The 17,261-nt window shown below is 36.9% G+C and overlaps 2 protein-coding genes across 2 annotated transcripts; both read right to left on the reverse strand.

Moving 5' to 3' along the window:
- Positions 1-1,256: 1,256 nt before the first annotated feature.
- Positions 1,257-3,438, reverse strand: LOC123530561 (uncharacterized protein KIAA1958 homolog). The gene is made up of 2 exons (XM_045311337.2): positions 2,852-3,438; positions 1,257-2,107 (listed from the first exon to the last, which is right to left on the reverse strand). The coding sequence occupies exons 1-2, from the start codon at positions 3,304-3,306 to the stop codon at positions 1,633-1,635; spliced, it is 930 nt and encodes a 309-aa protein (XP_045167272.2). The 5' UTR covers positions 3,307-3,438; the 3' UTR covers positions 1,257-1,632.
- Positions 3,439-13,659: 10,221 nt separating this feature from the next.
- LOC123530562 (uncharacterized) lies at positions 13,660-14,208 on the reverse strand. The gene has a single exon (XM_045311339.2). It carries the CDS (start codon positions 14,206-14,208, stop codon positions 13,660-13,662), a length of 549 nt encoding a protein of 182 aa, XP_045167274.2.
- Positions 14,209-17,261: the final 3,053 nt, after the last annotated feature.

Consider the following 17,261-nt stretch of genomic DNA (forward strand, 5'->3'; position numbering starts at 1 on the left):
TATCTCTAAATGAACATCAGAAATACATGATTGTCATGAAATATGAAATTCAAAGTTTTCTTAAATGTTTCTTAAAACTGAAAAGCGCTAAAAAAGTATCCGTTATGTGCTATTTTGCTAAAATGTATCTGCTATGGCACTATAATGTATGTGCTACGGGTAGGTCAATTATATAATCATTATGAACAACAATTCCAACACACTGTTACAACAGTTCTCGTACGATATTAAAACTGAAAAGTGCATCCAGAGAATGAGTGATTTCCAGAAAATAAACCCTTAAAACTTGGATCACTGCGTTTATTATCCACTGACTCGTCGTTATCCTTTAGAACACTTTCAGCATTTTTCTCATTGACCGTTTCACACTGTGCCTTGATTGTCGTCTGCGGTGGATTTAGTGTATTTGAAATTTCTTTCAACATTGCGGGAGACGGTTTTTGGTATTTCCTAACCCCGGTAGTGGATCTGTGGCCAGTTCGTTTCATAATCTCTTCCTCGGGAATTCCTCCTTGGTAGAGTGTTGTGGCACACGTTTTCTTACCACTATGGTTTGTGTATCTACCTTCTAAACCTGCAGACGAACAAATGTCTTTCATGAAAGTTTTTAACTTATTAATTCCAACAACTTGTTCCCCGTAACGCAAGTGTCCCTCGGATTTGTTTAAAGGCCGCCGATAAAATGGACCCGAAAGCCCCAATGCATTCAGATACTGCTCATAAAAGTCAACAATTCCACTATTTTCATCATAATGTCTTATAATTTTTGGTTCAATACGTAATAGTTATAGTATGTGTGAGAGTGTGTTACCAGCATATATCAGAGCTAGGGGTACATCGAGGGTATTTTTCTCTGTACATATCGTCGAGGCCGGTAGGCCGAGACAGATATGTGAAGAGAAAAATAACGAGATGTACCCCTAGCTCTGATATATCCTGGTAACACACGAGCACTACATATTATAACTGTTTTATCGCATAGTTTATCATTAAAATTTATATATTATTTTCATTTAAATTTGTTTATTATTATTTTTACTATTTTGATTCCCTTTCTGCGCCTCTCTGACTGAAACACTAAAACTTCTGTTTTAGAAAATGTGTTCCCCAGATAAAAGTACCCAACAAATTTCTGCATTGGTTTTAAATCTTTGCATTTCATTGGCCAGACATATTGTAAAACTTGTTGTTTTGTTTGTAAAAAAATCAAAGAAAAAGAAACATTTGAGAAATCTCAGAACTTCGTATATTTCATGTATTTCTGAATTTGGCAAAAACTATCAAGTTTTTGAAATATTCTAGTTTATTTATTCTTTTACTTTATAAATGTAGGTGTTTGTGACAATTCTTTCTCTGTGAACTGTAAACTGGAGCTAAAATCATCTTTTCTTTGAAAGGAAAAAATTATACTCCCTTGATAGGACCTCAATAGAGAAAAAGTGTTCCGATATATATCGGAACAGTTTTACTGTGCTGATATATATCGGAACACTTTTTTTCTTATGAAACTCCATAGAGATTTCCGTGTTGATATATATCGCAACAGTTTTGTAAGATATCAGCACAGTTTTGTAGTAATAATGTGTGTTACTATGTATAACATGCTGCAAAGATCAAAGGAAAATTGCCGCACTATGCGATAAGCCTGTGTTTTAATCCTCCATTGTACGTTTTACTGTTTGTACCTTTAAATTCTATGTAACGACCATTTTCGTCACTCCCGATTGCAAATTGGTTACAGTTTAATGTTCGGTGTTCATCCAAAGCCCTTAATCCGAAAAATTTACAGTTATAGAAATACATGGTATGCTGAAGAGCAACAGATGAACTGTTCCCAAATACACCTTTAGACCACAAAATCTTTTCATCTTCTTCATTGACTGGGTTTGCCTCCCTCTGACCAATACCTAACCCATCCTTTGTCAGCTTTTTCATCTGAGCATCTAGTACCTCGCGGAACCTCGCGTATCGTGCATTCGTCTCATCCAAGAAGTTTTTATCATAGATGCCAGAAGATCGGAGATTTCTCAAGAGTCCACAGGCAATATTATATAGCGATCCAGGTGGGTAGGGGGAACCATCCTGCTTTCTTGCTTCTACCACAAAACTGCAAGTATAAAAACATACTAGTTAATGTTGTACTCTCCATGAATTCAAAAATCTAAAAAGAATTGCACAATATATCAATGTGGCATTGTGCTCACTGCTACAAGTAGACACCATTGTTTATAAATTATATGACTGAAAACTTGTTGAAAAAGACGTTAAATCCGAACACACACACTAAGATTTTACCAGTTACAAATCTAAATCGACATGGCCGTCGATTTATTTTGACTAACAACGTACATTTCCATGCAAAAATGTTGAAAACTTTCTGAAAAGTACCAGTTTTCGAAATCGTAATTTTGCCTATTTTCATACTTGGAAAGCTACATTTTTACGCCATTAAACATGAAAAGTGATTCTTAAAAGCTATTTTAATCACCATCGGATACCTTTATTCAGGAATGTCTAGTTTAAAACTATCTTGCCAAGCAAAGCTCTATTAAGGATGAGTTAGATAAAACTGTATTTAGAAATATATATCCTAAGAATGCCATTTTTAGTGACCATAAATATATTTTTCAACAACATTTGGAGTTCATTCAGCAAAAACTAGAAACTGTTGGGCTAGTTCGAAATATCCAGTCTACAGTGAATAGGCTCCAATTTATGTAGAATGCAGTCGCAGCCAAATCTCAAAGCGTTTGCAACTGATCTCGTCACTTCAACAAACCTGTATAATTCACAATGCTACATCTTGATTGCATTATAATTGAAACAAAGGTACATGTGCTTTTTGACTTACCGTGAAAGGTGTGTGTTGATATCGCATTCCTCGAGTGGTGGAATTTCCTCTCCGTCCAGTTTCCGAACGGATCTCCAAGCCTCAAATACAGAGGTGGCCCACTTTGTACTCCTCTCGGTGTTACCCGATTTCTGGTCCTTGATCAGTGCGTCAAAATCTTCAGTTTTGGTAGTTTTTCCAAAGCGATTTTCACAATGTGTATCCACACCTAACAGTTCACAATTTTCTCCAGTCGGTAGTTTCAACGTAAAACTACCGAAAAAGTCTGCACTGGTACAATCCTCTACAAGATTTTTAAACTGAGAATCTGACAAGTCAAACGATTCCTTGTTTTCAAATAAATCCAGAGCTTGCGACAACACTATATCGTCTTCTTGCATACTTTCAATCTCGTCAAGAACCTGAGATAAAAATATGTCCTGTCCATCATCTAATTTTAAATCGGAATCCGACATATTTTGATTTTTTATACTCCGTTTTTGTTGTTTTTTTACGTTGTTTTATTTCTGATAGCTTGTTCGCGTTTACGTAGCTATACAGCATGAGATAGCGCACTGAAATGAAAAATATTACTTGGGCGCTGAAGCAAATTAGACTCCGAGATAAACGTTTGGCCAATGAAATGCAAAGAGTAAATACAAATGTAGAAATCTGTTGGATACTTTTACCTGGGGAACACATTTTCTAAAACAGAACGTTTCTGGGTTTCAGTCAGTGAAGTGCAGAAAGGGAATCATAAGTGTAAAAATAATTATAAAAATTAATTTAAATGATAGATCTATAAACGAAAAATAATAAATAAATTGAAATGATAGAACTATGCGATAAAACAGTTATAATATGTGATGCTCGTGTGTTACGAGGATATATCAGAGCTAGGGGTACATCGAGGGTATTTTTCTCTGCACATATCGTCGAGGCCGTTAGGCCGAGACAGATATGTGAAGAGAAATATACCGAGATGTACCCCTAGCTCTGATATATCCTGGTAACACACTCTCACACATACTATAACTATTACTTATAAGGTCCAATGATAGTCCAGATAATGGGCGATTTGAGACCTCGTGAAAAATTTTGACTCGCTGTCTTCTGGTACATACATATACTTCCTGATGATAAATAACAACCACTACTTTTCTGCTAGTTTTGATTACAAGACGAAAATTGTGTTTTGGACTCTTGTAAGTGTATGAATGTATTGAATGACAAATCAATGCTTTTGACATAAAATTAAAGTGATAAAGATTTATATAGGCCCTAGATTTGACACTAACACATTTTTCAGGTTTTTCTGCATGAGTGACAGCAGCTATAATTGCATATTTTGTGCTACATTTATTTGATTTATTTGAAGATATCCCCAGTTTTTAACAACTGCCCTGACCTCCCAGTTATGATCAGAAGTTAATTGTTGAATGTTGGGAGTATTTCCGTAAATGTAGATATGGATTTATAGGGAGATTACGCACCCACTCGATGAAAAATGAAAATGTAATTTTAGTCCCATTCAAATACACTTAGGTGCTTTCACATTGAAAAACAGTGTATAATTTCCAATCTGCACACTTCCCCGTCTTAAAAATCATATAGTATTTAAGATACCCTGTATGACTACAATTTAGGTATACATGTATGTAAGGCCAAAAAAATGTTTCCAGTAACATGCTAAAGACAAATAGGTAGGTAGCTGGTCAGTAATTAAAAACAAAAATTCTGGATTTTATTATCAAGTGGGACCTTTCGGAAACTATTTCTGTGTACAAAAATACGAATAAGGGTGTTATTCCTTTAGAGCATCAGTAACAGGGATATAAACTAGCTATTTTTATTTAGGGGCCCAGACTGTCAAAAACAAATGTTTAACATTAGGTATATGGGCATTTTCTCCAACAATTTAGGGTCCCAGCCCAAAATCTAGGAACTATGGGCTACTGGGCCTGACCCCGTGCTAGGGGTGTAACAGTATGCTAGACTCACGATACAATATGTATCGTGATACAGATGCAACGATATGGTACATATCGCGATACGAATTGAGTATCGTAAGTAAGCATTTATGTGACAAAATAAAAATTAATCAATGTCTCTACTCTTGGAATGATGCATTTCTTTAGTTACTAATCTTTAACACTGATTGTATGAAAGAAATTCAGAAATCATGCAATATTAAATTAATAAAAAAAACTTCTCCGAGGCAATGAAAAAGAATTAGGGTCCGGAATTAAGGGTAGGTCGGGATACCGGAAACAAACTTTTTTTCTAACCTAATTTGTATTTGTTTGTGACAAAGCTTGTTTAAAATATTAAAAGAGGATTTTAATTAATATTTTTGAGAGAATTTCAGCAGGCTCAATAGAAAAAAGGTGGTAAATCAGCTTATATACAGAGTTGACTTGGTAGAAAACTTGAATGATTACTAATATCCCCATTACCATTTTTTTCACATTTTCATGCTCCCTTTCAGCTTTAAAAACCGCAAATCGAACATTTATCTCAAGTGATATTGCTAGGATATTGCAGTTCCACTGGTCAGATAGCTCAGTTGGCAGAGCAACCCAAAATTGAGGAAATTACGTATGGTAATTTGTGTTTTGGGGAGGTTCCAGGTTCGAATCCTGGTCTGGCTGTGCAAACTGTCGCGTTGTGAAGTTAACTTTTTCTAGTTTTTTATAGAAGATCTACAGGTAAAATATAAAAATGCATTTTATTTATTTATACTGCTGTAATACTGTATTTACCTTGAAATAAATTTATTCCCTACTATTTTGTTTACTCTTGGGGGCATATTTGTACTCTTTGGTTTTTTTTTTAACCTCTTGTGATCACTCGATGTCCGGCGTTTGTCGTCTGTCGACATTTAGCTTGTGTATGCGATAGAGGGTTTATTTTTCAACTGATATTCATGAAATTTTGTCAGAATTATTATCTTGATGAAATCTAGGCCAAGTTCGAAAATGTTTTTTCTGGGGTCAAAAACTAGGACACTATGTCAAATCAAAGAAAAGCCTTGTGTATGTGATAGAGGCTGTATTTTGCAATTGATCTTCATAAAATTAAGTCAGAATGATTGCCTTGATGAAATCTAGGTCAGTTTGAATATGGGTCATATGGGGCCAAAATGTAGGTCATAGGTCAAATCAAAGAAAAACCTTGTGTATGCGATAGAGACAGTATTTTTCAATTGATCTTCATGAAATTTGGTCAGAATTATTGCCTTGATAAAATCTAGGTCAAGTTTGAATATGGGTCAAAAACTTTGTTTTTTGGGCCGTGCAACCATCTATTTGCTGCATCTTGCAGCAATTTTTTACTTGTTTGCTCAATGTAACATGCTTTCTTGCATACCAGACGGGGATTTCCGGTATTTTTACCGGTGCCGGAAAAATCCATCTTACACCCCGGGTGTAAGATGACTCTCGTGCTGTAAATGACGTATTGCGAACTACATATATGTAGAAGATTTATGTAGTGATTTATATTTTATTTAAAAAACGGAATAAAAATTCAATACCTTCACAGTTCCTATTGGTTCCTGGTAGTATATTTCTCGATTCAAATTACGTTATTTTATCAAAAATCATAACGTTACGCTGCAACTGATAAAACTAAAACGGAACTAAACATTGTTATTTGTTTTGAAACGTCATGAAGTCTTTCCTGTTTACGGGCGTTGGTTTCCCACGCTTTGTTTAAATACACTGCTATAAGAAATAGTTCTAAAAAGAAAGTCGTTCGATTGATTTTATTTCTTGAAATCGGTATGCAAGAAAAATATTCTAGCACTGGTTATAGGTGCAGATGGGAATATCCGGCTCTTGGGTAACTGTTTAGGCGGTAACTCGGTAGGAACCTCGTTACCGCCTAAACAGTTACCCTCGAGGCCGGATATTCCCATCTGCACCTACAACCAGTGAAAGAATCTTATAATCTTGTCACAGTGACGTACTATTTTGTCAAACGACGTCCTATTTCCTCAAAGGAACATACTATCTTGTCAGAGTGATGTACTACTTCGTTGAACGACCATCCTATTTTCCCAAAAGAACATATTATCTTGTCAGAGTGAGGTACTTTTTGTTAAACGATCGTCCTATTTTCTCAAAGTAACATGCTTTCATGTCAAGTGTATATACTATTTTGTCAGACTTACGTACTATTTTGTCAAACGACCATCCTATTTTCTCAAAGTAACTTGCTATCGTGTCGGTTGAATATACTATATTTTTCAGAGTGGCTGGTCATGATAGCATGTTTCTTTGAGAAAATAGGATGGTCGTTTAACAACATAGTACGTCACTCTGACAAGATAGTATACTGAGACTCGGTAAAGTCGCTGACTCCGATTCACTAAGGGTTTGGATATACGTGTGAGAAAGGTAACTTGTTGCCTTACGGAAAGTTGGTGCTACTCCTTTGGCGACTGCCTATGCCCGAGATAACACCCGGCGGGCACCTGCCAATTGACACCTTCGCTTAACTTTATCGATCAAGTGGATACCTGCATATTTGCTATGTATTAAAACAAAAGTTTCTTGTGGTTGTTATTTTAACTTTTAACTACTATTTCAACTATGCTATATTGTATTTGACATATGAAACTGAAACTGAAACTGTTTTATTTGATTAAACGCCTATTTTTACGTAAAACATATTCAATGGCGTTTTACAAATACATCAAAAATAGGACAAAAATTATGACATTTTAAATGACATATGACATAAATGAGCATAAATATCATTGTAAATAAACTATTTAGTAAGCATTTAACAAAAGATCAGGCATCTGGTAAGATTAATAAAATATTAGAGTATTAAGATTTAGTAAGATAGCTGTTTGTTATTAAGTAAACATATGCTATTTGACCGGTTAAGGGACGAGTGGCCTTAACACTATAGGTGGAATTCGTGTGTTTCTGTGTTTCAGTACAAGATGATTATTAATTTGAAACGAAATACATGTAAATTTAGTTTCCATCTTGCATAGCAACCCGTAGCATAATCCATCTGTAAGCATCAAAGTTTGTTGCATTCACCCATTTAAGGAAGCGCCGTCTACGTGCTTTTCGCCAATAACTATACACTATTGACTCTCGGAATCAAATACATCAACTTTTATTTATTCAGTGCACACATTACAACAGGTTATTAGTCCCCTACTGGTTGAAAACCAGGTACGGAGACTATATGATTGCGCTTTTCAGTCCGTCTGTCATTCCGTCCGTCCGTCCGAGCCCACATTTGCATACTTAGGTGGCTATAGGAACAATAAGTAACTGTACATTTTCTTTAATGTCATTTATTCCGTAAGGCTTTAATGTGGCTACTTTTCTCTTACGTGACTAAAAGAACAATAGAGAGAACAAAAAAGTAGTCACATAAATACCCACATGTAGGAACTTCCGTCTGTCCGTCCGTCCGTCCACAATTTAGTGTCCGGTCCATAACTGTCATTCATCAAGGGAATTTTATATTACTTGTAACAAAGTTTAATGTTCCCCATAATCAGACGACGTGTCATGTGCATTGCCCGGACCCCTAGCTCAAAGGTCAATGTCACACTTGGAAGTCAAAGGTCAACATTTTTTTTCTGTGCGGTCAGTAACTTAACAATCCATGAAGGGATTTTAATATTTCTTGGCAAAAATGTACCCCATAATAAGAGAATGTGTCATACACAACTTTCAGACCCCTACCTTAAAGGTCAAGGTCACAATGACGTTCAAATGTTAACATGGCACGAACAAAGTGTCCGGTCCATAACACTGTCATTCATCAAGGGATTTTGATATTACCTGGCATAAATGTTCTCCGTAATCAGACGACCTGTCATGCGTAAAAACTCGAACCCCTAACTCGAAGGTCAAGGTCACACTTGGAGGTCAAAGATCAACAGGGCTCTTTTCCTGTGCGGTCTGTAACTTAACAATCCATGTCGGGAATTTGATATTACTTGACACAAATGTACCCCATAATAAGATGTGTCATGCACAACTTTCAGACCCCAAGCTCAAAGGTCAAGGTCACACTTAGCAGTCAAATGTTAACATGGCATGAACAGGGTCTGTTTCGTGTCCGGTCCATACCTCTGTCTTCATCAAGGGATTTTAATATTGATTGGCATAAATGTTCTCCGTAATCAGACTACGTGCTATGCGCAACACCCAGAACTCTAGCTTAAAGGTCATGGTCACACTTGGAGATAAAATGTCAATTATATTTTTTTTCCATTCAGGTCCATAACTTTGTCATGCAAAACTGGATTTAAATATTAGTTGGCATAAATATTTTCCAGGATAAGACGACGTTTCATGCACAAATTCCAGACATTAGCTGAAAGGTCGTCACACTTGGAGGTCAAAGGCCAACAGGGCTTTTTCCCTGTCAGGTCTGTAACTCAACAATCATTAAAAGTGATTTTAATATCACTTGACATAAATGTGCTCAATCATAAGACATGTCATGCGCAACACCCAACCTTAGCTCAAATGTCAAGATCACACTTGGAGGTTAAATGTCAGTAGGGATGTTTCCCTGTATGGCCAATAACTCTGTCATCTATTACTTTTCCTGTCCAGTCTGTAAAATATTTTAATATAAGCTCATGTGTCATATGGACCTAATTAAAAAAATTGAGGGGTGTATTTTCTTCAGAATTACTTCCCTTTTACATTTTTTCTCATACTTTTCCACCAATTTCAAAATAAAATGTTAACTTAAATTAAATATTATTTATTTTTAGATTTCAAAAGCAATCAGTAAGTGCAGATTTTTGTTAATGCAAATTTTAATTCAAATGTTGTGTTATAACATATTGTATAATGTTTATAATTCATCATTGATAGATATCATATCATTATGTAATACTGCGGTAGAGAAAATTAAATTAGTTGGTTGCCTTCCAGTAAGAGACTTTTGTATTGCAAGGCAATATTTCATTCACTTGTTTTGTATACCAATATCGTAAGTAAACCATATACAAAATTCAAATGCTGATAATCTGCAGGTGCCAATGCTCGTCTGAAAAGTGTCGGTCATTGACAAGGGCCATTCAATGATAGCTCTTCAAACAAGTGCCGGGCTGACAAGGGCAGTCATTGATAGCTCGTCCGACAAGGGCCATTCAATGACAGCTCGTCAAACAAGTGCCGGGCTGACAAGGGTCAGTCATTGACAGCTCGTCCGACAAGGGCCATTCAATGACAGCTCGTCAAACAAGTGCCGGGCTGACAAGGGTCAGTCATTGACCACTCGTCCGACAAGGGCCATTCAATGACAGCTCGTCAAACAAGTGCCGGGCTGACAATGGTCAAACATTGACAGCTCGTCCGATAAGGGCCGTTCATTGACAGCTCGTCTAACAAGTGCCGGGCTGACAAGGGTCAGTCATTGACAGCTCGTCCGACAAGGGCCGTTCAATGACAGCTCTTCAAATAAGTGCCGGGCTGACAATGGTCAGTCATTGACAGCTCGTCCGACAAGGGCCGTTCAATGTCAGCTCTTCAAACAAGTGCCGGGCTGACAATGGTCAGTCATTGACAGCTCGTCTGACAAGGGCCGTTCAATGTCAGCTCTTCAAACAAGTGCCGGGCTGACAAGGGTCAGTCATTGACAGGTCGTCCGACAAGGGCCATTCAATGATAGCTCTTCAAACAAGTGCCGGGCTAAAATGTATCGATCATTGACAGCTCGTCCGACAAGGGCAATTCAATGACAGCTCTTCAAACAAGTGCCGGGCTGACAAGGGTCTGTCATTGACAGCTCGTCCGACAAGGGCCGTTCAATGACAGCTGTCGTCAAACAAGTGCTGGGCTGACAAGGGTCAGTCATTGACAGCTCGTCCGACAAGGGCCATTCAATGACAGCTCGTCTAACAAGTGCCGGGCTGACAAAGGTCAGTCATTGACAGCTCGTCCGAGAAGGGCCATTCAATGACAGCTCGTCAAACAAGTGCCGAGCTGACAAGGGTCAGTCATTGACAGCTCGTCCGACAAGGGCCATTCAATTACAGCTCGTCTAACAAGTGCCGGGCTGACAAGGGTCAAACATTGACAGCTCGTCCGATAAGGGCCATTCATTGACAGCTCGTATAACAAGTGCCGGGCTGTCAAGGGTCGGTTATTAACAGCTCGTCCGACAAGGGTCATTCATTGACAGGTCGTCTAACAAGTGCCGGGCTGACAAGGGTCAGTCATTGACAGCTCGTCCGGCAAGGGCCATTCATTTACAGGTCGTCTAACAAGTACCGGGCTGACAAGGGTCCGTCATTGACAGCTCGTCCGACAAGGGCCATTCATTGACATGTCGTCTAACAAGTGCCGGGCTGAAAAGGGTCAGTCATTGACAGCTCGCCTGACAAGAGCCAGACTGACAAGGGCCATATATTGACAATATTAACAGCTCTTCTAACAAGGGCCGGGCTGACAAGGGTCAGTCACTGGTTGCTCGTCTGACAAGGGTCATTCATTGACACTTCGTCTGACAAGGGACAGTCATACACAGCTCGCCTGACAAGAGCCAGTCATTGTCATTGACAGCTCGTCTGACAAGGGTCAGTCATTCAATGACAATGTGACCGGAAACATACCTTTTTATCATGTTTAACATGATCTTGGTTTCAAGCTTAAAATAAAGGCCCTCCACAATTTCATATTCATATGAATAAGCAATGATATCCTTGGTGACATTTTTAAACAAAAATGCTTGAATGGTTTGACAAAAATATAAAGTAATGTAAAAACCCTTTGTAAACTCTGTTACTGGTTTTGGGAAGATATCATTTACCACTTTATTCTGTGATAATTAAGTATGCAATAATCATAAACTTTTATGTTATGAATACATAACTATAAACATCTAGAAATGCAATTACTGCTACGGTATAAACACTATAATAAACTATAACTTTATCATTATCTTTTACTAATGATGAACAAGTGTAGATCTAACCAAAAGGGGCCTCCGTGGCCGAGTGGTTAAGGTCGCTGACTTCAAATCACTTGCCCCTCATCGATGTGGGTTCGAGCCTCACTCGGGGCGTTGAATTCTTCATGTGAGGAAGCCATCCAGCTGGCTTACGGAAGGTCGGTGGTTCTACCCAGGTGCCCGCTCGTGATGAAATAATGCACGGAGGGGCACCTGGGGTCTTCCTCCACCATTAAAGCTGGAAAGTCGCCATATGACCTATCATGTGTCGGTGCGACGTTAAATCCAACAAAAAAAAAAAAAAAAAAAAAAAAAGATCTAACCAAACATATCCATTATATGTTTTAGAAATCTGACTGTCAAACTTAGTCTTTCAGTACCGGAAATCTACAGAGACGCATGTTCTGTACTTTAAAAACTATTCCATTTTAATGTAAATGTTTAATAATTAAGAAGACTACAGTATCGATATCTTAAAGTGTACTACGTGTTTTGCTATTGATCCATATATATATATATACTAGTATGAAAGGCCGGTGCGCCATGTTAAAAGCCAGATATCTTTTGCCAAATGCGTTATGTCAGATATGAACTGTTAAACGGTAATTGTCAAAAAATGATATTGCTAAATGTTTATTGTGAAAATTGCTAAATGCTTATTCAAATAAAGAGTTGAATACAGTAACACGAGTAGACGGTTGCATCCCGCAGCTAGTAATTGATGATCGTTATATAACTTTGTCTCTGTTTGAAAAAATCCCTGAATAATTTAAAGCGAACAGTTTAGGTCCCACGTTCCCATGATCAATAGTGAAAGTTACTGCTTCACATTTATTTCTTATGTTGTCTACACATTTCCTTTATTATCGTTTCGTGAATTTAGATTTTATATTTCAGCCTTAACATCTGTCAGAAGGCTTTTGTCTCTGTATCATTATTCACTTGATTGTTTCCAAGAATGTAGAGATACATTCCACAGAAATTGTAAGTTTTGAAAAGAAATGATCATGGCAATTGTGATGATTATAAATATGCAACAGATTAAAGACGTTATACGGAGTTCGTAGAATATGATTAATTTTGAATGTCAAGATCAACGTATTTGTTATATTTACGCATTTTATTTTTATTTTATTTCAAACATTAGTACTTTCAAGAAAGTTCGTAAAGAGTACCGTCATAAAATTAATCTATAAGTAACGATTTGTTTTCTATAATGAAGAGTATTTTTATCACGTGACAACAGTAATGGTGGCAGAATAGTGCAGACATCGGTACATTTTTGAAATTTCTGTGTAGAACTTGTCTTCAAAATGGAATAAACAAATGATGAATTAAAAACGTAACAAGTGAGAAAATCATTTGAACTGATAAATTATTTAGCGTGACAGATTGTGACAGATTTCTGACACGATTCAAGATTATGTTTCATTCTAACACGACCAGCAAATAACCTACATACGGCATGTTGAGCAAAATCTATCTCGGGTTATTCTGCAATAAACCACTCGCGTGCAATGACGTCATCCGATCCAGGTGCGTAGCACGGTCGTAAAAAGTAGTTATCATTTTTTCTAACCTTGTTGATACTAGTATGTCGTGTTAGAATCGAAATAATAAGTTCTCAAGTGTGATTTATCGTAGAATAACCCGAATTTTTCGTTCTTAAGCGAAACAATATATCACTCAGGCCTACGGCCTTCGTGATATATTTTTACGCATAAGAACTCAAAACTCGGGTTATTCTACGATAAACCACGTTTGGGAACTTATTATTTCTTAACTAAAAAAGGGTTCGTTTACAGCGCAGAGAACCGTCACATATTATCATCTCTTGACGTTGAAATGTTTAGCTACTTAACACCTTGTATAAGAGGACAATTTTAGGCACTGATATGTATAAAATGAGCCTGTTCACTTGCAAAAACTATGCTCTTGGGTGGCCGTTTAACGACTTCGATTGGAGTGCCAAGCATTTTCAGTGAAAACTGTTTTTCAACCTTTCTGTCGTAGTCGTCAACAAAAATGTGAGTACCATTCCGTGCCAGTAATAATGACGTGTAGATAGACTGGTATCTACCGGGCCCACCTTTGTATCCTGGCGGTGCGTCAACAATTATCACATTCCATTGCGTTTGTTTTGCAACGGGAGGTAACTGTGATCGAATATCGAGATCTGACCAAATGTCTCGGTTGTCGATATATTTATCATAAGATTTCTCTGTTTCAGTTGTATAATTTACTGGGTACGCTTCCAGATAAGGGTATTTATCCGTAATTTTCTTAAACCAAAAGCCTGCAGGTTCAATAAAGATGACTTTACCTTGGGTACTGTCGTGCCAAAATGGGCTATCATTTCCTAATCCCCAGACAAGCAAATTACCGTCTGGTGGTATAACCTTTCTTATAGCGACAGCTTGAAGTTCTCCCATTTGTGTACCTGGAGGCAACTTATTCCAGACGGTTCTATTTCTAGAAATGGATCTTTCAATGTCTTTGCGTTTAATTTCCGATTTATTTTTATTCAGGTGTACGTTGTCACGGAGGTCCGTTTCAAGAATATATTTGCCAGCTGAATTTTTAACTCGAATTATTTGTTCTAGAACATGACTTATTTTGTGTCTATCTGTCCATAAAGATTGAGGAAAAGTAGAAGTAAGTGTAATGAAGATTGCAGTCGATACCATTAAAACGATTAGAAAAAATATCACTCTGCACATCATAGTCACTGGATTTCACAGAAAACCTGCGCGTGTAACGACTTAATGTGTACCAGGTAGTCAGTTTGTTGCAGGGTCGCTCAAAAATGAAACACTTTTGAAAGATACTGTTCGTTGCAGCAAGGCCTGTGAAATGTATTTTGAATCAAGATCAGTAAAATATGTAACAGGTAGCCAGTTTAGTGTACCATGATTACTTAAAAATGTGTCCTATAATATTGCATCAAGGTCCATTAAATGCGTATCAAATAATTATTCATTTGATTCAATGTATTTGGTTACAGTAGTTTTACACTAAGATCCAGTGGTTTTGAATGAATGTAGATTAATCATGTATCTACTGTATCCAGTGGTTTTGAATCAGCATCAGTAAATGTGCATCCAGTAGTATTGGCTCAATGTCAATTAACTGTGTATCCAGTGACTCGGGTCAAGGTAGATTAGTTGTGTATCCAGTGGTTTTGAATCAACGTTAATTAACTGTGTATCCGAGAGTTTTGAATCAATGCCGATTACGTGTGTATCTAGTAGTTTTGAATCAACGTCGAATAACTGTATATCCAGTGTTTTTGAATTAACTAAGATTAACTGCGTATCTAGTGGTTTTGAATCAACTAAGATTAATTTATCCAGTGGTTTTGAATCAACGTCGAATAACTGTATAACCAGTGTTTTTGAATCAACTAAGATTAACTGCATATCTAGTGGTTTTGAATCAACTAAGATTAATTTATCCAGTGGTTTTGAATCAACGACGAATAACTCTGTTCAGTGGTTTTGGATCAAAGTGTACTAAGGTCAAATCGATCTCTTTCTGGTGTTCTTGCAACAAGATCGATTTAATGTGTGACTGGTAGACAGTTTGTTGCGACAAAGAACGATTGTCCGAATACCATATAGCCAGTTTTACGTCTATGTCGGTTTCATTTGTATCCGCTAGCATCCTTCTGACAGGAAATGATAAATATGCTACGTACCACGGCAAACACATGTACAAATCAATCCGAAATAATAAAAAAAGCTGATGCAATGATTAAATTGTGACAGCTGTAGCGATATTTAACATAGTTAATTAAACTCGAAACATGTTTTACATGAATGATTGTATATTTGAACACACATTTAGAAAATGGAAGCATTTCATCTGTTTTGCTATGGGAGGGTCGATGTGTAATGTTTACTGAAATTGATGTAACCAGTTGTTTATGTCAAATAACGACTGACAACGCCGACTGTCAATTTTTAATTCCTTAGTGTTCATTAAAGATAGAGCTGAATAATCTCCATTAAACTGCCTTTATTGCCTTTGCCTAAGTGTTGCCAGAGACTTTTTTTTCTACACATTTTACAGTAAACAATTCCGCCGGGTTCCATGTTGAACACGATACTTGTAAAAACATTACATGTTTCCAAATGATTAAAAGTTACATTCATTAGCTTTACACGGATACATCATCAAGTTAAAAGAAATTGTCGATTTACATTTATCATTTTACCAATAGGTAAAAGCTATATAGCATTTAGCATTACAGACGCGGCACCGAATAACTTTGTCTCTACTGTACAGTGTAATATAGTTACTAACCTATGCTTCTAAAACTATACTGAAAAGAGATTGGCTGAATACGTTTGCGGAATAAATTGTGAATAACACATTAATTCAGGAAGGGCCTAGATTGTCCACCTTTCAGTATAGCTGTATTATACCAATATTATCAGAACGACTTTCACGGAATTCATGTGGGAGAAAAAAGTAGGTCACTAGGTTGTGGTGGGTCTTTAAGTACATTTATTACAATGCACTTTCATTTATCATCTTGCGTACAGTTGAAATAATCCGATATTCATCAGATTATGGTGAATGTAGCTCACTCATAAAACTTGAAATGTCGCATAAGTCAATACGATAGATTTAAAGGGCAAATATTTCAGAAATCATCGTTAATACTGACTGTGAGCTAGTAGTCTTATATTATTTGAACAAACGACAGAAAACAAGTAAATTTACAACAACGAGAGGTTTCATTAAGCTATGCAACTTTTTTACGAATGAATAGGTCGTTAACCTTTACCATGCTAAATTTCTAAAACGGACTTGTCCATCATTCAATTTAGGCAATACCATTTATCATTCGAAGGGGTGTTCACTGAAAATTCACTGACTGAAGAGCGAACAGTGCACACCACATCCGTGCATCTGATATTGGTCTGCACTGGTCGCAGTCGCAAAGCTGCCAGCAAGCTAAAGGTAGAATTTTGACCCCCGTCAATATTTGTTATAATTAGAACTTCGTGATTTTGGATATCTGTAAATTAAGGTGAGAGATAATGATTGTTAATTCTTTAGAAAATTTAAACAGCCGATACATGTAAAATTCTGATGTAAGATGTAAAACTAACTGCTGCTAGCTTTGTATGAATCGGTGAGTCATCTTGGCGCGGGAAATTCAAATCACGGAAGGGTTCCGTGCTTGTTGAATGATACTCAGGAACTTTTTCTCTATTTTGTGGAAAAAAAAGACGAGCTGGATGGGCCCCCATTCTGTTTATATCCTGAAGTTCAGTAGGGACTGTTAAATTGAGATATGCAATAAAATTGGGCATTGTTCCTGCAGCGGGATCATTGCAAGCTGTTCAAAAAGTGCAAAACTGATGATTTTGGCATGCTATTTTTAATAGATTGTGTAAAACTTTCGTTTTGATAACTTTCTGTATTCTTGTATGAGAGTCCTGATCTTGCCAATTAAAAGCACATAACATGCACG

The sequence above is a fragment of the Mercenaria mercenaria genome, chromosome 13 (assembly GCF_021730395.1).
Source record: "Mercenaria mercenaria strain notata chromosome 13, MADL_Memer_1, whole genome shotgun sequence".
Lineage (NCBI taxonomy): Eukaryota > Metazoa > Mollusca > Bivalvia > Venerida > Veneridae > Mercenaria > Mercenaria mercenaria.

Coding starts and splice junctions, on each gene's coding strand:
- LOC123530562 (XM_045311339.2), bottom strand. CDS start 14,208: ATGGGAGAACTTCAAGCTGTCGCTATAAGAAAGGTTATACCACCAGAC.
- LOC123530561 (XM_045311337.2), bottom strand. CDS start 3,306: ATGTCGGATTCCGATTTAAAATTAGATGATGGACAGGACATATTTTTA. Junction 2,108..2,851: donor ATCAACACACACCTTTCACG/GTAAGTCAAAAA, acceptor TTATACTTGCAG/TTTTGTGGTAGAAGCAAGAA.